We start from the raw sequence: 22,816 nt of genomic DNA, 5'->3' as shown, positions 1-22,816 counted from the left end.
AAGTGACTTACAGTTAATACATTTAGTATGACCCCAACTCATGCTGGGACTACTGAGTCTAGGGGCCACTGAGTTACAGAGAGTTATTTCTCCTGTGAGAGTAATGGCAGTCAGATGTGCTGTGATGTCTAAGTGCTCTATTTCTAGGCCAGATGTGCTGGGATATCTACGTTCTCCATTTCTACACTGGAGCAGTGAGTCAGACTGCAGAATGTCAGCAGGAGGACATTCCTTTGTATTGCCATGCATCAAAGAACACATCTGATCTGATGTGCAAAGAAACGATAGAAGTCTGCTATTCACAGATCGTCAGAAGTCGGTGAACATGAATTAAAACGCTATGAACTCTGGGAGGTAATCCAGCAGTGTATGTACTTAGCTCTACATACCTGGTTATCACATGTCGTACATTTGATCATGTATAAAAGTTATAAATTAATGGGTTGTGAATTCCTGTACAGTTTATGATTTGGTAGATACATCTATGTTGAAGCCTCAAGGACGGAAAAATACCTTCTACATTATTACTGTAGCATGTAACCAGTCACCCAATCAGTCATACTGATGTCTCTATTGTATCATCTGTATCTGTGTGTCTCATGGAAAATTGGCAATTTATTTCCATAAGATCTCGTCTCTCTCTCTTCTGTTCACTTACACACATTTGGCCTTGCTGTTAGTGACTGTGATAGGCCTACAACTGTGTGTGTGTGTGTGCGTGCGTGCGTGCGTGCGCGCCTGAACTATTGGACTAAGTCTTATATTAGTCCCACAGTGACTGAGATCATTTCATGGAGAGAACCAGAGAACCCACCCTCCATTGTTAAAGACAGAGTCAGTGTTGACACTCTGCCCAACGGCTGTGTCCAATTATCAAAGCAAGGACAACGAGCTACATTTAACCCAATGAAGAAGACCATCCAATGACCCATATATTAGCCTGGGTACCAGTCTGTTTGTGCTATCATTCCACTCCTTGCCACTCTTTGTCATGTGAAACATGAATGATAACACAAACAGCCTGGTACCAGCTACCACATACAGTATATCAACAGAACCAATAAAGTATATACCCACGGAAATCAATCCAGAGATCAAATATCCTATCACAATCCATGTGGATGTTGTTCTTTAATTCTGGAAGAAAAAATGGTTTGTTTCTTAAATGTAATAGAAATTCAAGTTGCCATTTTCTATCTGTTTGAGTTAACATAATGTTCTCCCTGTTGTGCATTCTTTTGCGGTGGATCCATCTGGTTGTAATAGTGGTCCTGGAGGAGGTGCCTGGTGGTCAAGGAGGAGTTCTGCTCCTCTAAGATCTCTAGAACAAAACAATCTGCTATAGTTCAGATGGATGTAATGGACAGAGATTATTACATGGAAAGATCTTCCATGTAAAGAGCATAAGTGTTAATATTCTGTTAGAGAGATCTCTCTATCTCGGTGGTTACAGAGCACCGTCAACGAGTTCCCTTATAACTTGAAGTGCTCTCTAACTTCTGTCTCGGACTGTCTGTCCCCTTTGGCTACATGACAAAGTACAAGGAAATTGCTGTGAAACAACCAAAGCCAAAGAGCGATTTACACCAATGGGTATATCTATTATTTTACTGTTCCTCTTTGGTTTTTGAGTGACACTTGGAAGTTACAGATTGCAGTGCTCTGAATGGTCATATTAGGGCTGCCCTAAAATACCCTGAACATTTAGATCTGCTTATTTGTGAGGAGCCATAACCTACCGATCCACATTAAGAAAACCTAAGAAGCATAACAAGGATTATTTAATAGCTGCATCTCCTTAGTGATTATTCTGCTGGGGTTGGTGATAGTGAGGGAGGTGGTGGAGGGGGGATCTAATATCTGATGACCCGATAACACAGAGCACGTGTTTGGTCACACACTGATGTGCTCTGGCTGTTTGGATCCAGTGTGTGTATATATATGTGTGTGCTCCTGCTGGCCTGATTGGATGCATTCCTCATCCAAGTGGTGCCGTCTCTCGTCTGAGACCAGGAAACCACTAGAAGGACTGGCGGCTATTACGAGCATATCCGCTCCATCTGTGCGTGTCTTTCTTGCGTAATAAAAATGCAGGATTGATTTACTTATTTTATTTGGAAGAACACTCATTGTACAGTACAAAAATATGTCATCTTCATGCATGGCAATGTATCAAAATAACTTCAAAGCTTTCAACAGTAAGAAAGATAAGCCTATCAGTCAACATGTCACAGCAATAATCTTTTGGCACATTACAGGATAGCTTGGCATAGTTTTCCCACTGGCTTTCAAACAGCACATAAATAGTAACTCATTATAAATACTTACATTCATTTACAGTGGACTATAGTATATTGCACAAATACATTTATGATAGAGCAGGTTATAGTATCTAAACTGTGAACTCTGACGTCAATCTCCTTACAAACACCAATGTTAGCTCTTACAAACAGGCTACATCCTTTCTCATTTAATACGGATGACGGTGGTATTGTGGAACGAGGAAGCTTGGTGGCGTGAATAGTTGAATCTGTGGTCCCTGGTGACAATGCATAGTGTTGTATAGTGGCAGGGTTGTCGGATAGACAGGAGGTGGTGAGGGGTATCCGACTCCACACTGGAGCTGCTCTTCAGGCACCCCTTTCCCCTCACACTCTTTCTTCCACTTGGTGCGTCGGTTCTGGAACCAGATCTTCACCTGGTTCTCTGTGAGACAGAGTGTCGAAGCAATAGCATAACGCTCAAATACAGACAGGTAGTGGCTGCTATGGAAACTATGTTCTAGAATGCGTAGTTGGTCCAGGGTGAATGCTGTCCGGACCCGCCGCAACTTGCCCTTTGACCTCTCCAGACAGTGGAACGCAGATGCAGGATGGGCCTCGCTCGCTACCGACGACATAGCTGATTCCACTGTGGTGGAGCATTCGCTGGCTGCTGGACCACTTGGGAATTCTACTCTGGATTGGCGTTCAGGAATGGCTGCCCCATCTGAATAGAAAATAGTGAGTTTAGGGCAGGAACTCATCCATTCTTAAAAATCAGCAGTTATGATGATATTAGTTGAATGCTGACGAAGAAATAACCTTTTCATGAAAGTTTGTCATTATGATACTAGTTTGAGGCTGGGCCAATAATAAATAAACCAACACTGACCTCTACTGGGATAAAACTAATACTACTGCATCTAACGTAGGAGGATACTCTTATTAAACTAAACTTCTGTCTAAAACCTATACCTCAGTCCAAGGATCATATTTATAAAAAGCAACAGCTCACGAGTAAGTAAATAGCTTCGAAGCCATTCATGTATTTGTAAAGCTTTAAAGCCCTTAAGCTTTCAAAATAAATAGATAGAATAACAGATATCTCACCTGGGGTCCCTCTCGCTGCGTCAGTCTCAATTGAACCATGGTTTGGATGAGTAATGCTTGGTCTCCCAGTGAATTTAGACGGATCCAGGATGTCTGCTACAGAGAAAGAGGTTCTGCTGACCTGCAGCAACTTGTCTGGCTGCATTTCAATTTTTTGTGTTCTGTAAAATTGGACGAAAAGGCACGTTGTTCGCTGAAGAAGGTGGCAGAGAACTCGAGTAGGCTACCACTGCGCGCGTGTCTTATATCCACCTTGCTTCCCTGTGATCTGATGCATGTGGCCCTTTCGCCACATCTATTTATACAGGTCAAGAACACGCCCATCACAAGCATAACATTTACATTTCCAAAACAGTAAAGGTCCACAATGACAAGTCACTGCGCAATGCAAGACAAAACACACGCTCCTTCTTCCTGCGTGCCTACATTTGGCACGCGCCACACACACACACACACACACACACACGATATCGATTCGTGCGCGGAAAAAGGAACCCCCGCGCGGGTACTTTTAAATGCTAATGCTAGCTGGGTTACTTATTGCAGGGCATCTGGTTAAAATGTGCCCCTCGCGCTCAGCTAGCTGGGTTACTTATTGCAGGGCATCTGGTTAAAATGTGCCCCTTTCTTTACAACCGTGTTCCTGTTTGTCGTTTGAGTTGTCGTTATTTGCAATTGTGTGATTTTACGCTGGTAGGACACGTAAACGCGTGTTGTAATGCTAATTAATCGACTCTACTCAGAGGGATTTGTAAGGCAAAATTCTGCTGCTTCACTTGTGCACGAATATCAATAGAGGCATTTGGGTTTTTTATTGAATGTGGTTAAAGTGTATAGCTTTGTAGTCAGTCTAATCAGACAAAGTACTTAGCTATAATTAGAGGGCCACACAATTAGAACTAACAAGATTATGAGTGCCCATCTGCCTGTTCAACAGGAGGAAACTAGACTGATTTTTATCATTGGGAAACATGTTGTGCCTTTTTGTTCATTTATTTCCAAGTGCTGCTGTAGCCTACTGTTAGAAAGTTCGTTTAAAAATCCCTTGATATTGGTTCTCCAAATGCTATTCATTGGTGTACAGTTTCTCCAACGTTTCAAAATACACCTGCTGGGGTCGAAGTGGGAAAATATTGCGATCCGATTGTGGACTGTTGTAGGTTGCAGTTCAAACCAGTCAACAAACGTCTATACAAAATCTCTTAGTCTCTTTCATATCAACCAAACCGAGATGAAAGCAACATCAGCCACAGAGCATAATATGACCACAGAGAGATCCACCGGGAAGTTTTTACTGTATAATAATCAAGCCCACTGATAAGTGCAAACTTTGTTTAGGTGGTGCAGCTCAGTGCAGTCTACAAGTCTTCCAAATAACTGTAGGGCCTACTATATGTAACAGTTTAGGTTCCGTCCCTCTCCTCGCCCCTACCTGGGCTCGAACCAGGGACCCTCTGCACACATCGACAACAGTCACCCTCGAAGCATCGTTACCCATCGCACCACAAAAGCCACGGCCCTTGCAGAGCAAGGGGAACAACTACTTCAGGTCTCAGAGCGAGTGACGTCACCCAATTGAAACGCTATTAGCGCGCACCACCGCTAACTAACTAGCCATTTCACATCGGTTACATATACATTATTTGCAGCCTACATGTTGTATATCTGCATCCTCTATCAGGAATGGTCTATTATTGCACCAAGCACTTTTAAGCCTTAGTAATAGTCCTGTCCTTAGCTGTACAGTAGTAATATGACTTCTACTGATCTGTAGTCTCCAGAGAATGAGTAAAGGGGGGGGGGGGGGGAGGCTCCAACCGAAGAGTGGTCCGAAGGGGTATATGAGGGGGTTAAATGACCTGACCCCTTGGAGCAGGCCAGATCGTAAAGGTGGGGTAGCAGGATGGCATCTGCCAGCGTCCTCCCAGCAGTGACCCCTACAGAGCGGCTGGTATTGAGGGGAGAAGAGAGGCCGGCCCACCGGGACAATTAGCAGATGTCACCAGTGGGCCTGACCCTCCCTGACCCATGCCTTTGTCCAGCAGGACCAGAGGAGACCAGGGGGGACCATTTATGATATGTGTGGTGAAGAGCATCAAACTTGCCAACCCACACCATGCACTGGCTTACCCAGAGTCGAAGAAAGAGTCCTAAGTATTATTGCATCAACTTTATTCTATATTCTTGACATAATCTTGACTTCAAAAGTGAGTGTATTTACCTTACATTTCACATGACCTTCCATATTGCTAAAAATCTAATAAAACTGGTATCTGATCTAAATCTGACGGAGAGGGGTGAGAATGAGGTGAGGATAAGGAGGGGGGAGGGCAAGAAGAAGACCGGAAGTGGCAGAGGTTTTCTAGATTATACAGCATACTTTTTAACTTTAACCAGGCCCAGGTCTATCCTTTGTGTCTATTAGTAAAGCCTAAATAAAGGTTGAATTTACCCATCAACATTGTTTCATGATAGACATCATGCATTGTGGTTAGATATCATTAGCTATACCGATGGTAGGGCCTAGGCTACAGTGGGTGAAATGTATGTATCCTGACAGTCATGGTGTAATTGAGAATTGAATGGGCATACAGGGGGTACCCCATTCATAACTACCCCTCAGCCCTTTCCTCCTTAACCCCCCCCATTCGACCTGCCTCTCTCCACTCTACCTCACAGATGGGCTCCACTACAATAAGAGAGCGAAAAGGAGGAGAACCTACAATATGTAATCTCCTTAACAACAGTTAAAAGCCCTTCTAACCACACTCAGGGGTGCTTTTAGCATTCCACAGCATTAGGATTCCTTTATGGTCTATCTGTCTGCCACACTTTTGGCCACACGCCTATGGGGTATAATGGTGCCCTTCTGTCCTCATGGTAAAGCCGGAGGAAACTGCCAATAAATATCAGAAGGGCATTATAGCATTGATGGTGGTAATAAAGGTGTTTTAGACATGTTTAACCACACATTAGGAAGGGGTTTGTCTGTGGTCATAAATGTAAGCTTATGTGTTCAAACAAGAAACTGCTATTTCATTTATAGACGTGGGTTTTGACTAAAAAACATGTTCTACAGCAATTCCAGTCCCCGAGGGCCTGATTGGTGTTACAGTTTTGACCCAGCCCCAGCTAACACACCTGACTCCAATAATAACCTAATCATAATCTTCAGTTTAGAATGCAATTTCATTAATCAGCTGTGTTTCTGTTTTACAATAATGCTGCACTCAGAGTGTTTTTTTTTTTTTTATACGGACCATCCTAGCAGAGAAAAGTCTAAGTGGGAACCTTGGGACGTTCACCTCTGACCCAATTTAAGTTGAAATGTAAAACGGGTTATGGTATGGTATGATTGATGATTTCCGGAACTCCAATTTGAGCAGCAGCAGCTGAAAAATGAGCTCCTACAAATATTGAAATTTACATGGTTTTTAGAGTGAAGTACATCGGAAAAAAGCAAAAGAAAACTGCAAGACTGAATAGGAGAAAAAACAAGCAACAAACAAAGAAGATAGGCTTTTGAAAAATAACTATTTTTCATAAAATTGTAGTTATCTTAGCTAGCTGAATTGTTTACCAGTTGCTAAGCAGTTGCTAGGGACTCTTTTGGAAGAAGCTAGCTAGCTAACGAAGAACAACAAAGAATATCTAGTTAACAGAAGAAAAGAAAGAGAAAATCAGGACAGAAGAAAAAGGATATCAAAGTGAAACAGTTCTCTAAAGACACAAGAGACAATAATACAAGAAACAACACTTCTGTAGCTTGTCAACTATGTGTCTGTCTATCCCTGTTCTCTCCTCTCTGCACAGGCCATACAAACGCTTCACACCGCGTGGCCGCTGCCACTCTAACCTGGTGGTCCCAGCGCGCACGACCCACGTGGAGTTCCAGGTCTCCGGCAGCCTCTGGAACTGCCGGTCTGCAGCCAACAAGGCTGAGTTCATCTCAGCCTATGCTACCCTCCAGTCCCTAGACTTCCTGGCGCTGACGGAAACATGGATTACCACAGATAACACTGCTACTCCTACTGCTCTCTCTTCGTCTGCCCACGTGTTCTCGCATACCCCTAGAGCATCGAGCCAACGGGGTGGTGGCACTGGAATCCTCATCTCTCCCAAGTGGACATTCTCTCTTTCTCCCCTGACCCATCTGTCTATCTCCTCATTTGAATTCCATGCTGTCACAGTTACCAGCCCTTTCAAGCTTAACATCCTTATCATTTATCGCCCTCCAGGTTCCCTTGGAGAGTTCATCAATGAGCTTGACGCCTTGATAAGTTCCTTTCCTGAGGATGGCTCACCTCTCACAGTTCTGGGTGACTTTAACCTCCCCACGTCTACCTTTGACTCATTCCTCTCTGCCTCCTTCTTTCCACTCCTCTCCTCTTTTGACCTCACCCTCTCATCTTCCCCCCCTACTCACAAGGCAGGCAATACGCTTGACCTCATTTTTACTAGATGCTGTTCTTCCACTAATCTCATTGCAACTCCCCTCAAAATCTCCGACCACTACCTTGTATCCTTTTCCCTCTCGCTCTCATCCAACACTTCTCACTCTGCCCCTACTCGGATGGTATTGCGCCGTCCCAACCTTCGCTCTCTCTCTCCCGCTACTCTCTCCTCTTCCATCCTATCATCTCTTCCCTCTGCTCAAACCTTCTCCAACCTATCTCCTGATTCTGCCTCCTCAACCCTCCTCTCCTCCCTTTCTGCATCCTTTGATTTTCTCTGTCCCCTATCCTCCAGGCCGGCTCGGTCCTCCCCTCCTGCTCCGTGGCTCGACGACTCACTACGAGCTCACAGAACAGGGCTCCGGGCAGCCGAGCGGAAATGGAGGAAAACTCGCCTCCCTGCGGACCTGGCATCCTTTCACTCCCTCCTCTCTACATTCTCCTCTTCTGTCTCTGCTGCTAAAGCCACTTTCTACCACTCTAAATTCCAAGCATCTGCCTCTAACCCTAGGAAGCTCTTTGCTACCTTCTCCTCCCTCCTGAATCCTCCTCCCCCTCCCCCCCTCCTCCCTCTCTGCAGATGACTTCGTCAACCATTTTGAAAAGAAGGTTGACGATATCCGATCCTCGTTTGCTAAGTCAAACGACATCGCTGGTCCTGCTCACACTGCCCTACCCTGTGCTTTGACCTCTTTCTCCCCTCTCTCTCCAGATGAAATCTCGCGTCTTGTGACGGCCGGCCGCCCAACAACCTGCCCACTTGACCCTATCCCCTCCTCTCTTCTCCAGACCATTTCCGGAGACCTTCTCCCCTTCCTCACCTCGCTCATCAACTCATCCTTGACCGCTGGCTACGTCCCTTCCGTCTTCAAGAGAGCGAGAGTTGCACCCCTTCTGAAAAAACCTACACTCGATCCCTCCGATGTCAACAACTACAGACCAGTATCCCTTCTTTCTTTTCTCTCCAAAACTCTTGAACGTGCCGTCCTTGGCCAGCTCTCCTGCTATCTCTCTCCGAATGACCTTCGTGTTCCTAATCAGTCAGGTTTCAAGACTGGGCATTCAACTGAGACTGCTCTTCTCTGTGTCACGGAGGCTCTCCGCACTGCTAAAGCTAACTCTCTCTCCTCTGCTCTCATCCTTCTAGACCTTTCTGCTGCCTTTGATACTGTGAACCATCAGATCCTCCTCTCCACCCTCTCCGAGTTGGGCATCTCCGGCGCGGCCCACGCTTGGATTGCGTCCTACCTGACAGGTCGCTCCTACCAGGTGGCGTGGCGAGAATCTGTCTCCGCACCATGCGCTCTCACCACTGGTGTCCCCCAGGGCTCTGTTCTAGGCCCTCTCCTATTCTCGCTAAACACCAAGTCACTTGGCTCTGTCATATCCTCACATGGTCTCTCCTATCATTGCTATGCAGACGACACACAATTAATCTTCTCCTTTCCCCCTTCTGATAACCAGGCGGCGAATCTCTGCATGTCTGTCAGACATATCAGTGTGGATGACGGATCACCAGCTCAAGCTGAACCTCGGCAAGACGGAGCTGCTCTTCCTCCCGGGGAAGGACTGCCCGTTCCATGATCTCGCCATCACGGTTGACAACTCCCTTGTCCCCTCCTCCCAGAGTGCTAAGAACCTTGGCGTGATCCTGGACAACACCCTGTCGTTCTCCACTAACATCAAGGCGGTGACCCGATCCTGTAGGTTCATGCTCTACAACATTCGCAGAGTACGACCCTGCCTCACGCAGGAAGCGGCGCAGGTCCTAATCCAGGCACTTGTCATCTCCCGTCTGGATTACTGCAACTCGCTGTTGGCTGGGCTCCCTGCCTGTGCCATTAAACCCCTACAACTCATCCAGAACGCCGAAGCCCGTCTGGTGTTCAACCTTCCCAAGTTCTCTCACGTCACCCCGCTCCTCCGCTCTCTCCACTGGCTTCCAGTTGAAGCTCGCTTCCGCGACAAGACCATGGTGATTGCCTACGGAGCTGTGAAGGGAACGGCACCTCCATACCTTCAGGCTCTGATCAGGCCCTACACCCAAACAAGGGCACTGCGTTCATCCACCTCTGGCCTGCTGGCCCCCCTACCTCTGAGGAAGCACAGTTCCCGCTCAGCCCAGTCAAAACTGTTCGCTGCTCTGGCACCCCAATGGTGGAACATGCTCCCTCACGACGCCAGGACAGCGGAGTCAATCACCACCTTCCGGAGACACCTGAAACCCCACCTCTTTAAGGAATACCTAGGATAGGATAAAGTAATCCTTCTAACCCCCCCCCTAAAAGATTTAGATGCACTATTGTAAAGTGGTTGTTCCACTGGATATCATAAGGTGAATGCACCAATTTGTAAGTCGCTCTGGTTAAGAGCGTCTGCTAAATGACTTAAATGTAAATGTAAATGTAATTGATATAAGGGTTAAGGTTATGGTTAGGCAAGGGTTTGGGTTTAGGGTAGGGACGTCCCAAGGATTCCAATTAGAAACTACCATCCGAGCAGTGCGACACAATTTCATGGCACACTCACAGAAGTTTCTACTTAATTGTCACTGATATAGGATCATATTTCCCCTACCCCAATGCATGTATAATGTTTACATGCGAAAAGCTGAAACTGACTCCAGATCAGCGCTTGGCGTCTAGCGTCAGTTTACACCAAAACGTCTCGCGAGATGTCATATTTCATAGATTTGAAACATGGCGTCGGAAGGAGAAGCGGGCAGTGCTTCTGTTGTTGAACCAGATACTGGAGACTGGTAAGTCTCCGTTAAAACAGGGAAAGGGTAGTCGCTTTGTTTGTTGTGTAAGTTTGATGCTAGACAACCAGATAATTATTGCTCAACAAGCTATCCCGCTGACGTTACCTAACTGAACTGAAGCTAGCTGGCTAGCAAGCTAACAACGTTAGATGTCTCATTCAAATGCCCAACTTGTAAGCTAACTTGCAATACACTAACTAAAGCATAAAAGAACAGGTTGATTTCCTTGTCGAATATTTGCTACTAAATAAATCTCTAGCATGAATCCCGCAGAACCTAGCTAACTAGCAAACCAAGTGATAATAGCTAGCTCAGGTCCGGGGAGTTACGTGTGGCTTGCGGATGCTGAGCCAAGGCTGAACGTTCTTCAGTGGGGTTCTGCATCTTTCTCTATTACTTTCGTTACTCACAAAAGTAAAGATGTTACTTATAGTGCTGAATAACGTTTGTCTGTGTGCACAAGCTGTCATTTATCCAAAATACGAAATAAACGAGTTTTGAGCGCTTTATCCTAGCTGTCAGCATTGGTATTCTTTTAGGATCCATAATACTAGTCGTTGCGAAAGCCGCAGCTACTCGTACTGTGGTCCACACAGAACATTACATAATACAGAACATTAATAGACAAGAACAGTTCAAGGACATAACTACATACATACACAAAATATCTAGGGCAAATATGGGACAGTTCTTGTGCTGTGAGGTGTTGCTTTATCTGTTTAAAAAAAACAAAAACAGGTTTGCTCTAAATTTGAGCAATATGAGATGGGAGTGCCATGCAATAATGGCACTATATAATACTGTAAGCTTTCTTGTATTTGTTTTGGATTTGGGGACTATGAAAAGACCCCAGGTGGCATGTCTGGTGGGGTATGTGTGTGTGTCAGCTGTGCATAAGTTGACTATGCAAATCATTTGGAATTTTCACGTTGTTTTTTATAAAAAGTGATGCAGTCAGTTTCTCAACTCTTAGCCAAGAGACTGTCATGTATAGTATTTATATTAGCCCTCTGATTACAATGATGCTCTACTCTGTTCTTGGCCAGCTGCAACTTAACTAGGTCTGTCTTAGCACCACTTGACCACATGGCTAGGCAATAATCAAGAGAAGACAAAACTAGAGCCTGCAGGACTTGCTTTGTGGAGTGTGGTGTCAAAGAAGCAGAACATCTCTTTATTACGGACAGACCTCTCCCCATCTTTACAACCATTCAATCTATGTTTTGACCTTGACAGTTTACAATCTAAGGTAACACCAAGTAATTTAGTCTCAACTTGTTCAACAGCCACATCATTCATTACCAGATTCAGCTAAGGTCTAGAGCTTAGGGAATTATTTGTAACAAATACATAGTGGAAGCTAAGCTAATGTTCATGTTGATATGTTTGTTTACTTTCAGTGATGCTGGATTTGGGGACCTGACAGGCAACATGGACACTGAGTCATCAAATGGCAAAGAGGCCATGGTATTACACCTCTTATACAGCAGTTATCTGGGCATCCCTGTTCTCAAACAGACAGACAGTAGCTAACCCTTTTCCCTGCGTTCTCCTCAGGACACGGGTGGTGAGGGTATGGAGGCGGCTGACACCCAGACAGGTTCTGGGGACGAGGAAAGCAGCAGGCACCAGGGAGAGGTGGAGCTGCAGTGTGCTCTCTGTATGAAGTGGTTCACAGCCGACACCTTCAGCATCGACACCGCGTACGTCTGACTCACTGAGCAACTCAATCTCTCTCTTATCATGGAGGCCTTTGGCCAACTGATTTTAAGACTAAGCTTGTTAGACCTTTTTAAATTGCTCCCTGTAGCTCGACTAACCAGGTACTGGCTGAGATTAACATATCAGGGTCAAGGTTTTTTGATGAGTCTTTCTCCCCCTCTCTCTCCAGGACTTGTTTGCCTTTCATGACCAACTATGTGTTCCATTGTAACGTGTGTCATCACAGCGGCAACACCTACTTCCTCAGGAAACCAGCCAGTAGGTGTTCTCATTCAGCTGATACACTTCTGTGTGCATGTGTGAGCTTGGGGATTATCGATGGTCTGTTATCGATTGCTTGTTCTGACTGAGTGTCGCTGTGTGTTCCAGACCTGAAGGAGATGTGTCTGACTGCCCTGGCTAACCTCACATGGAGGTCCAGGACTCAGGAGGAGCACCCCAAGACTATGTTCTCCAAAGACAAGGTCAGTCCTCTCAACAGTCCCTACATAATCCACTTTGAAAGCCAATGTGATCTTTTGAAAATGCTTGGCAATACATGTCACGCCAAGATACGACACAGTCGTTTGCGTATGTTTTTCTGTTCTCTGCACCTGCTTAAAGACTCCGAATGTGTTTTCTTCGTGTTTTCCTGTCCTCCCCCTCTCTCCTTGCAGGACATCATCCCGTTCATTGATAAATACTGGGAGTGTATGACCACCCGACAGAGACCTGGAAAGCTCACCTGGCCCAACAACATCGTCAAAACCATGGTGATTCTATGACCAACCACCGACTTACACACATGCACCAAACTGCACACGTCACACCAAATGTTCACTGTTGCACCATTGAAAAAGTAGCCGGGCTTTCTCTTTAGAATCACGTCTTTAGTTGATTTTACTGTGTTTCAGAGTAAAGAGCGGGATGTGTTCCTGGTGAAGGAGCATCCAGACCCAGGCAGTAAGGACCCAGAGGAGGACTACCCCAAGTTTGGCCTGCTGGACCAGGTAGGAAAACACAACTCACTCACTCACTCACTCACTCACTCACTCACTCACTCACTCACTCACTCACTCACTCACTGTGAGGCTGACTGTTGGTTGATTTTTCATCTCAGGATCTGGGCAACATTGGACCATCTTACGACAACCAGAAACAGACTACCACTGCTCCCACTCCTGGAGGGCTCAACGGTAAGCTCAAAACATACCAACACACTCGCTAAACACATCAACACACATTCGCATCAAAAACACAACACATGTCACACACAAGGTTTTTCATGGAATTAGTTATCAAAGTGTCACAGAGCATAATTCCACGCTAAAGCCCTAAGGAGTTGTCCTGTTATAAATGCTCTGTACATGCTGTGTTGCGTTCCAGGTGGACCTTTTTTCTCAGGTGAATATGATGTGGTGGTTTGGCATCTACCTCTGAGCTCTGTGTTTTGTGCAATCACAACTTTCCGGTTAGAGGTTGCCATAGGCACAGATCTAGGATTAGCTTACCCTCCCACATTCCTTAGCTAAACAATTAAGGGGCAAAATGCAATCTGACCTTAGATCAGCGTCAATGGGCAACTTCACCTTACTCCAATGGAAACCCCATCCCTCACCTGCTCTGCGCTTATGCTTGGTGCCCTGAAGCTTTTACCCTTCTGATCTGGCTTTTGATTAGTGGACTGATTGAATGATTTCATTTCCTCTGGCTTTCTGCTCCTGAGTTCCCGGGCTTCATCCCAATGCTCTGGAACAGCCTCGTCTTCCTTTCCGTACCCAGTGATGAGTGGTAAAGGACAGACCAAAGGAGGCTGCTATTGTTGGGATGCAGCTGCGAAATGGTGTGAAATAATCCCCTGACTTCCTCTGTGTGGCTGCTACTCTCCTTTCACCCTAATATGTGGTGTCCCTCCCTGCTCCATCCATGCTTGTGCCTCTTCGGTGACTTTTTGCTGAAAGTGTGTGTGTTCTATATTGTAACTTGTGTATTTGTCGTGTGAAGGTGGTCTGGCCCCCGGCCCAGGGAAGGGTAGAGGAGCCAAGCGTAAGCAGCAGCAACAGGAGGGAGCCACAGCCGGAGCAGCCAAGAGAACACGCAGGTACAACACAGACTGAAACATATGTCCTTGGTGTTCTTATAGGTCTGAAGAGATATAGGATGTATTATAATATGCAACTCTCCTCTCTCTCTCTCTCTCTCTCTCTGTTATTCTCCTTCTCTTTCCCTCCACCTCATTTCTCTTTCTATCCCAAATACACACAATCCTGTTCTCTCTCTCATTCTTTCCTCTCTCCTTCCCCTCTGTAGTGACCCTCTGTTTTCGGCCCAGCGTCTACCCCCCCCATGGTTACCCCCTGGAGCACCCCTTCAACAAAGATGGCTACCGCTACATCCTAGCAGAGCCGGACCCCCACGCCCCCCGACCCAGAGAAACTCGAGCTGGACTGCTGGGCTGGGAAACCCATCCCCGGAGACCTCTACAGAGCCTGTCTCTACGAGAGAGTACTGCTAGCCCTGCACGACAGAGGTACACACACATAGGAAATCCTACTTTAATGTAGTGGAGATGGGCTTCTTCTTACTAGCCTTACCCAGTAATGTATTTCACCTTCTCTGAGAATAGTGTGTGTGGGTGGGTGGGTGGGCGGGTGGGCGGGTGGGTGGGTGTGGGCGTCTTTGTGCTTGTGTGTGTGTCTTTTATTTCCATTTTATGGTACTGATATCGTGTGTGTGTGTGTATACAGTTGACGTTGGAAGTTTACATACTTAGTTTGGAGTCATTAACTTGTTTTTCAACCACTGCACAAATTTCTTGTTAACAAACTATAGTTTTGGCAAGTCGGTTAGGACATCTACTTTGTGCATGACACAAGTAATTTTTCCGACAATTGTTTACAGACAGATTATTTAATTTATAATTCACTGAATCACAATTCCAGTGGGTCAGAAGTTTACATACACTAAGTTGACTGTGCCTTTAACTTCCCTGGGCTACGTGGGACGTGAGCGTCCCACCTAGTCAACAGCCAGTGAAATCGAGTGGCGCGAAATACAGAAACCTGAAATATGCTATAACTTCAATTTCTCAAACATATGACTATTTTACACCATTTGAAAGACAAGACTCTCGTTAATCTAACCACATTGTCCGATTTCAAAAAGGCTTTACAGCGAAAGCAAAACATTAGATTATGTCAGGAGAGTACCCATCCAAAAACAATCACACTGCCATTTTCAAAGCAAGCATATATGTCACAAAAACCAAAACCACAGCTAAATGCAGCACTAACCTTTGATGATCTTCATCAGATGACACTCCTAGGACATTATGTTATGCAATACATGCATGTTTTGTTCAATCAAGTTCATATTTATATCAAAAACCAGCTTTTTACATTATAATGTGATGTTCAGAACTAGCATACCCACCGCAAACTTCCGGTGAATTTACTAAATTACTCACGATTAACCTTCACAAAATACATACATTATTTTAAGAATTATAGATACAGAACTCCTTTATGCAATCGCGGTGTCAGATTTTAAAATAGCTTTTCGGCAAAAGCACATTTTGCAATATTCTGAGTAGATAGCTCGCCATCACAGGCTAGCTAATTTGACACCCACCAAGTTTGGCGTTCACTAAACTCAGAATTACTATAAGAAAAATGGTATTACCTTTGCTATTCTTCGTCAGAATGCACTCCCAGGACTTCTACTTCAACAACAAATGTTGTTTTGGTTCAAAATAATCCATAGTTATGTGCAAATATCCTCCGTTTTGTTCGTGCGTTCAGGTCCCTATCCGAAGGGTGACGCGCGAGCGCATATCGTGACAAAAATTTTCTAAATATTCCATTACCGTACTTAGAAGCATGTCAAACACTGTTTAAAATCAATTTTTATGCGATTTTTCTCGTAAAATAGCGATAATATTGCAACCGGGCGACGTTGTTTTCATTCAAAGGCTGAAAGAAAAGATGGAGAATTCTCATGAACGCGCATATCCAGTGTCACTGTCCCCAGTCTGACCACTCACAAAATCTGCATCAGTTCTTCGCCCAGCGACAGCAGACGCCCCAATCCACTTTTTGGCGCCTTCAGACAGCCAATGGAAGCCTTAGAAATTGTCACGTTACAGCAGAGATACTGTATTTTCGATAGAGATGCCACAGAAGGACAACAATGGTCAGACAGGGCACTTCCTGTATGGAATCTTCTCAGGTTTTGGCCTGCCATATGAGTTCTGTTATACTCACAGACACCATTCAAACAGTTTTAGAAACTTTAGAGTGTTTTCTATCCAAATCTACTATATGCATATTCACGTTTCTGGAAAAGAGTAGTAACCAGTTTAAATCGGGTACGTTTTTTATCCGGCCGTGCAAATACTGCCTAGCCCCAACAGGTTTTAAACAGCTTGGAAAATTCCAGAAAATGTTGTCATGGCTTTAGAAGCTTCTGATAAGCTAATTGACATCATTTGAGTCAATTGGAGGTGTACCTGTGGATGTATTTCAAGGCCTACCTTCAAACTCAGTTCCTCTTTGCTTGCCATCATGTAAAAATCTAAAGAAATCAGCCAAGACCTCAGAAAAAATATTGTAGACCTTCACAAGTCTGGTTCATCCTTGGGAGCAATTTCCAAACGCCTGAAGATACCACGTTCATCTGTACAAACAATAGTACGCAAGTATAAACACCATGGGACCACGCAGCCATCATACCGCTCAGGAAGGACACTGTCTCCTAGAGATGAAGGTACTTTGGTGCGAAAAGTGTAAATCAATCCCAGAACAGCAAAGGACCTTGTGAAGATGCTGGAGGAAGCAGGTACAAAAGTATCTATAGCCACAGTAAAACGAGTCCTATATCAACATAACCTGAAAGGCCGCGCAGCAACGAAGAAGCCACTGCTCCAAAACCGCCATAAAAAAGCCAGACTATGGTTTGCAACTGCACATGGGGACAAAGATCATACATTTTGGAGAAATGTCCTCTGGTCTGATGAAAATAAATAGAACTGTTTGGCCATAATGACCATCGTTATGTTTGGAGGAAAAAGGGGGAGGCTTGCAAGCCGAAGAACACCATCCCAACCGTGAAGCACGGGGGTGGCAGCATCATGTTGTGGGGGTGCTTTGCTGCAGGAGGGACTGGTGCACTTAACAAAATAGATGGCATCATGAGAAGGAAAATTATGTGGATATATTGAAGCTACATCTCAAGACATCAGTCAGGAAGTTAAAGCTTTGTCGCAAATGGGTCTTCCAAATGGACAATGACCCAAGCATACTTCCAAAGTTATGGCAAAATTGCTTAAGGACAAAGTCAAGGTATTGGAGTTGCCATCACAAAGCCCTGACCTCAATCCTATAGAAAATGTGTGGGTTGAACTGAAAAAGCATGTGTGAGCAAGAAGGCCTACAAACCTGACTCAGTTACACCAGCTCTGTCAGGAGAAATGTGACAAAATTCACCCAACTTATAGTGGGAAGCTTGTGGAAGGCTACCCAAAATGTTTGACCCAAGTTAATCAATTTAAAGGCAATGCTACCAAATACCCATTGAGTGTATGTAAACTTCTGACCCACTGGGAATGTGATGAAATAAATAAAAGCTGAAATCATTCTCTCTACTATTATTCTGACATTTCACATTCTTAAAATAAAGTGGTGATCCTAACTGACCTTAAACAGGGAATTTTAACTCTGATTAAATGTCAGTAATTGTGAAAAACTGAGTTTAAATGTATTTGGCTAAGGTGTATGTAAACTTCCGACTTCAACAGAGATCGCACTCTGTTGAATATCTATATATATAGCGTGTGCATTTTTTTTTTTACTTAGTATTGATTCCATGTTTTTTAAGTCTATTCTGGATTTGACAGTTTTCCATTTCTTTACATTGAATACTGTGTTGAGGAAGAGCTTGCAAGTAAGCATTTCACTGTTCTTTTTACGCCTGCTGTATTCTGTGCACATGACAAACGTTGATTTGATTTGTCTGTGTATGCAGCCCCCCAGCTGAAAATCTCAGATGACCGTCTGACAGTGACAGGGGAGAAGGGTTACAGCATGGTCAGAGCCTCCCACGGTGTCAGGAAAGGATCCTGGTACTTTGAGGTCTCCATCGATGAGATGCCCGCCGACACCGCAGCCAGACTGGGCTGGTCTCAGCCTCTAGGTAGATACTACAGAGACACGCACTCACACGCACTGAGAGACAGGTACAAACACCGCAGCTATATCTAGTTGGTCTCGATACTACACGTTAAAACATGTCCTGTCTCCCTGTGTGTGTGTGTGTGTGTGTGTGTGTTGTAGGTAACCTGCAGGCCCCTCTGGGCTATGATAAGTTCAGCTACTCATGGCGTAGTAAGAAAGGGACACGCTTCCACCAGTCTGTGGGGAAACACTACTCCTCAGGCTACGGACAAGGAGACACTCTGGGCTTCTTCGTAGAACTACCGGACGGCACTGAGACAGCCAAGGCACTGCCTGACACGTACAAAGACAAGGTACTTTAAAAAATATATATTTTTCAAATACTATAGTTGATTAATGAGTAACTGAGAATCAATAAAATATTCCAATGATATTTGCTAATCATAAGACATCCACTCTCTGTTTTTCTGAGACTTGACCGCTCATTCCTTTGTGTTTTGTGTTCTCTCAGGCGCTGATTAAGTTTAAGAGCTACCTTTACTTTGAGGAGAAGGACTATGTGGACAAGGCAGAGAAGAGCCTGAAGACTGTTACCCCCAGCAGGGTGAGGCTCCAGCATAGAACTAGAACCAATATCTCAGACATTCAAGCAATGGAACGCATAACTAGAACCAGTAGATCATTCAAAGCAGTGGAACACATAACTAGAACCAGTTGGTCATTCAAAGCAGTGGAACACATAACTAGAACCAGTTGGTCATTCAAAGCAGTGGAACGCATAGCTAGAACCAGTTGGTCATTTAAAGCAGTGGAACGCATAGCTAGAACCAGTAGATCATTCAAAGCAGTGGAACACATAACTAGAACCAGTTGGTCATTCAAAGCAGTGGAACACAACTAGAACCAGTAGATCATTCAAAGCAGCGGAACACATAACTAGAACCAGTTTATCATTGAAAGCAGCGGAACACACAACTAGAACCAGTAGATCATTCAAAGCAGTGGCAACCATAGGCCATTTTGGATGTACCATTTGGAATGTTGATGAATTTGGATCATCTCAATCAATTTTTGTCAATATCAAACGTTTGTTGACAGTAGGTATAGGAATCGGCTTTTCCATTTGTTGAAATCTCTGTTCTTCCCTCTTTCTAGATGCTGTTCTATAAGAACGGGGTGAACCAGGGTCAGGCCTATGAGAACCTGTTTGAGGGGCTTTACTTCCCTGCCATCTCTCTCTACAGGGGCTGCACGGTTAGTGCTGTGTGTGTGTGTCTGTTTGAAGGGTTCTATTTTCTCTATCTCCATCTGCAGCAGCCTTTCTTAAAGTATGGGTCGTGACCCACGGACCTGTTAATGGGTCGCGACGTGTCAGAGTAAATTTATAATTATTTCATTAATTACTGAAATTGATTTGGCAAAGTGCATTTGCTCTCTCTGTTCAGTGTGATCTCTGCTTAGCAGCGGTCTCTGCTCAGTTTGGCAGCTGCGGAAGTGTGAGAGGGAGATGCCCGTGTGCTTCGCGGTGTACCGGAACTTTTTTCTGCAGTTTTCTTTAAAGATCACTCGGCGACCCACATGATGCAGCGCTGTTGTTCAAGTCACTGACTTGTTATTCCCATTCGCCATCACTCACCGCTGTCATCAAATGGACTCATGCTAGCCACAAGTTCTGACTGAGCTCAATTCATACAAACTTATAACGAGGAGCGTCCACAATGTGTTTTGTGCGGGGAAGTGCATAGTAATGACTATCTCATAACAAACAAATTAATAAAACGACACGTCTTGACCAAACATCCACAGCATGATGGGAGTTCTTTCAGAACAGGGCTTAATGCTTCAGGAAACGGTGCTTCAAACGTGGGAAAGTAAGTCAGCTAGCAAGACATTGTTGGGGCGGCAGAGTAGCCTAGTGGTTAGAGCGTTGGACTATAACCGTAAGGTTGCAAGTTCGAATCCCCGAGCTGACAAGGTACAAATCTGTCGTTCTGCCCCTGAACAAGGCAGTTAACCCACTGTTCCTTGGCCTTCATTGAAAATAAGAATTTGTTCTTAACTGACCTGCCTAGTTAAATAAAGGTAAAATAAATTGTCATTTTATAACATGATAATAAGCAGAAATAAGGGCGTACTAACTGTCATAGTAGTAGATGTGAGTTTCTCTTTCAAACAATCCCATGTCCTTGTACACAGCTAATAGCTAACATTCGCCAAAGCAAGCTATGTACTGATAGTGCAACCCTAGTAACAGTACAGATGAAGATGATCAGGCCTAATGTACATCTTACTGTAGAAATGATTGTTGAAAACTAGTCTAGGATGGAACTGTTGCTGCTAAAATATAATCATATTTTTTATTCTTAACTGGAATAAACTGATTGAAGCAAGATGCTTTTTGAGGCAAACACACACACACAGTTCTGGGTTGCTCATCTACAGCAGGAAGTGGTCTCCTGCCTGACTGAGAAAGTAGTAGATGTTCTGGTCCAGTTTGGCACCACATACCTATGCAAGTCAGGGTTCTCAACTCTGACATACTTAAAAAACAAGTACAGAAACAGTTAAGGCTGAGCATGACCTCAGTGTTACACTGTCAAAATCGGAGCCCAGAATAGACATGCTCTCATTAGGACTGTGTGTGTTTTCTGGTCTACATCTGTGTGATGTGATCAATCAGTTTATTCCAGTTCAGAATTTAAATGATTTATTGTATTTTATCAGCAACAGTTGCAACCTAGATAGATATGTACGAGTGTTTTTAATGGGGGAAAATAAACATGAATATATATTTATAAGGATTTTTAATTTCACTGTTATTTGTTTTTGTCTGTATTGCATTTGTTTTAGGCATAAGGGCAATGAAATGTACCGATATTTATGTATAGTTGCATATTGTCCTAAGCTTGGGTCCCAGGAAAAACACAGAATTTCTCATTTGTGTCCCAGGCTGAAAAAGTTTAAGAACCCCTGCCCTACAGCACTGTAAATAATTCAATGCCCCAAAGTTTTGTGCTCTGATATAGCCCAGTATCTACTTCAGGGATTTCCATTTGAATCACATTATGTTGATTGTCCCTCCTTTCTCCCAGGTGTCCGTTAACTTTGGACCACATTTCAAACACCCTCCAAAGGTCATCAAGTACCAGCCAGTGAGTACACAATCATGCATGCTTTTTATTTGATTAGACAAGCAATAGAGATACAGTACTTGGGCGTTTTGACGTCATTTGAGGTGTAGATGGGATTAATTGGTGTCCGTTTGTGTGTCTCCCCCAGATGAGTGACATGGGTTGGGGAGCGGTGATCGAACACACGTTGGCTGACATGCTGTACCACGTAGAGACAGACGTGGACGGACGACGTAGCCCGCCCTGGGAAGGATAAGCGCACACCAGAGCTCAACACACAGACGGCCAGTTGAGTGCTCGGACAAAGGCACGGAGGAGTCCATTCCAGCAGATATAGGTGGATTGATGTCGACCTGAACACCGACACACTGTACTCTCGTTGTGGCGTCCCCTAAACATTACCTTCATTGGTAACTTTGAATAAATCCTAATGGAAAAGATGTGTGTGATCTGAAATAGGGAGACTTTGATGTCAGTTGACATTGATTTTTACATGTGTCTGAACATAACACTCTTAGCTTATGAAGCACTTCCAGGTGTTTCAGCACTGTAAATTCATGTACTAGTATGCATAAACAGTTAAAGGGAAGTGTTCATCATCTCCAGCATCACCCCAACGTCAACATATGTGAAAATGGCACGTTTCTATGTTTTGTAGTAAAAAAGATAGAGAACGTTGTGTTTCCAATGACATCATCGGTGTGCATCATGTGATTTTAACCAATTACGAGTAGGCATTGCCTACTAATTGGAAACACTTATTTTCCTTTTACTACAAAACATAGAAACGTGCCATTTTCACATATGTTGGAGTGGAGATGATGAATATGAAGTTAAAAATTTTGAAATTTTCCACAAAAGGAACAAATCTGTACATTGTTTTGACCCAACTAAGTTTCAATTTCATTATCCAGTTTAATATATCTAACGTTTGTCAGCACCCCAGGTAGTCTTATTGACAGACATTCTCTCTTCAAATGAACCGATTCAGTTGCCTATGTATTGTTTTTTGTCATAATACACTATATATACACAAAAGTATGTGGACACCCCTTCGAACTAGTGGATTTGGCTGTTTCAGCCACACCTGTTGCTGACAGGTGTATAAAATCGAGCACACAGCCATGCAATCTCCATAGACAAACATTGGCAGTAGAATGGCCTTACTGAAGAGATCAGTGACTTTCAACGTGGCACCGTCATAGGATGCCACCTTTCCAACAAGTCA

The 22,816-nt window shown here is 44.3% G+C and overlaps 2 protein-coding genes across 2 annotated transcripts; one reads left to right on the top strand and one right to left on the bottom strand.

Moving 5' to 3' along the window:
* Positions 1 to 2,096: 2,096 nt before the first annotated feature.
* On the bottom strand, positions 2,097 to 3,805 carry pnx (posterior neuron-specific homeobox). The gene is made up of 2 exons (XM_014128150.2): positions 3,372 to 3,805; positions 2,097 to 2,988 (listed from the first exon to the last, which is right to left on the bottom strand). Exons 1-2 carry the CDS (start codon positions 3,514 to 3,516, stop codon positions 2,471 to 2,473), a joined length of 663 nt encoding a protein of 220 aa, XP_013983625.1. The 5' UTR covers positions 3,517 to 3,805; the 3' UTR covers positions 2,097 to 2,470.
* A 6,670-nt stretch (positions 3,806 to 10,475) lies between these two features.
* Positions 10,476 to 22,026, top strand: ash2l (ash2 like, histone lysine methyltransferase complex subunit). Its single transcript, XM_014128148.1, is given in 19 exon segments — positions 10,476 to 10,583; positions 11,987 to 12,053; positions 12,144 to 12,289; positions 12,478 to 12,566; positions 12,678 to 12,772; positions 12,965 to 13,060; positions 13,202 to 13,297; positions 13,408 to 13,483; positions 13,674 to 13,691; positions 14,292 to 14,388; positions 14,598 to 14,625; positions 14,627 to 14,707; positions 14,709 to 14,817; positions 18,309 to 18,476; positions 18,617 to 18,810; positions 18,969 to 19,061; positions 19,613 to 19,711; positions 21,550 to 21,609; positions 21,737 to 22,026. Coding segments are annotated over 19 exon segments (1,779 nt in total). The 5' UTR covers positions 10,476 to 10,524; the 3' UTR covers positions 21,845 to 22,026.
* The last annotated feature ends 790 nt before the right edge of the window (positions 22,027 to 22,816 follow it).

This window comes from Salmo salar, chromosome ssa11, assembly GCF_905237065.1.
Source record: "Salmo salar chromosome ssa11, Ssal_v3.1, whole genome shotgun sequence".
NCBI classification, from domain to species: domain Eukaryota; kingdom Metazoa; phylum Chordata; class Actinopteri; order Salmoniformes; family Salmonidae; genus Salmo; species Salmo salar.
This window is presented reverse-complemented; position numbering and strand designations above follow the sequence as displayed.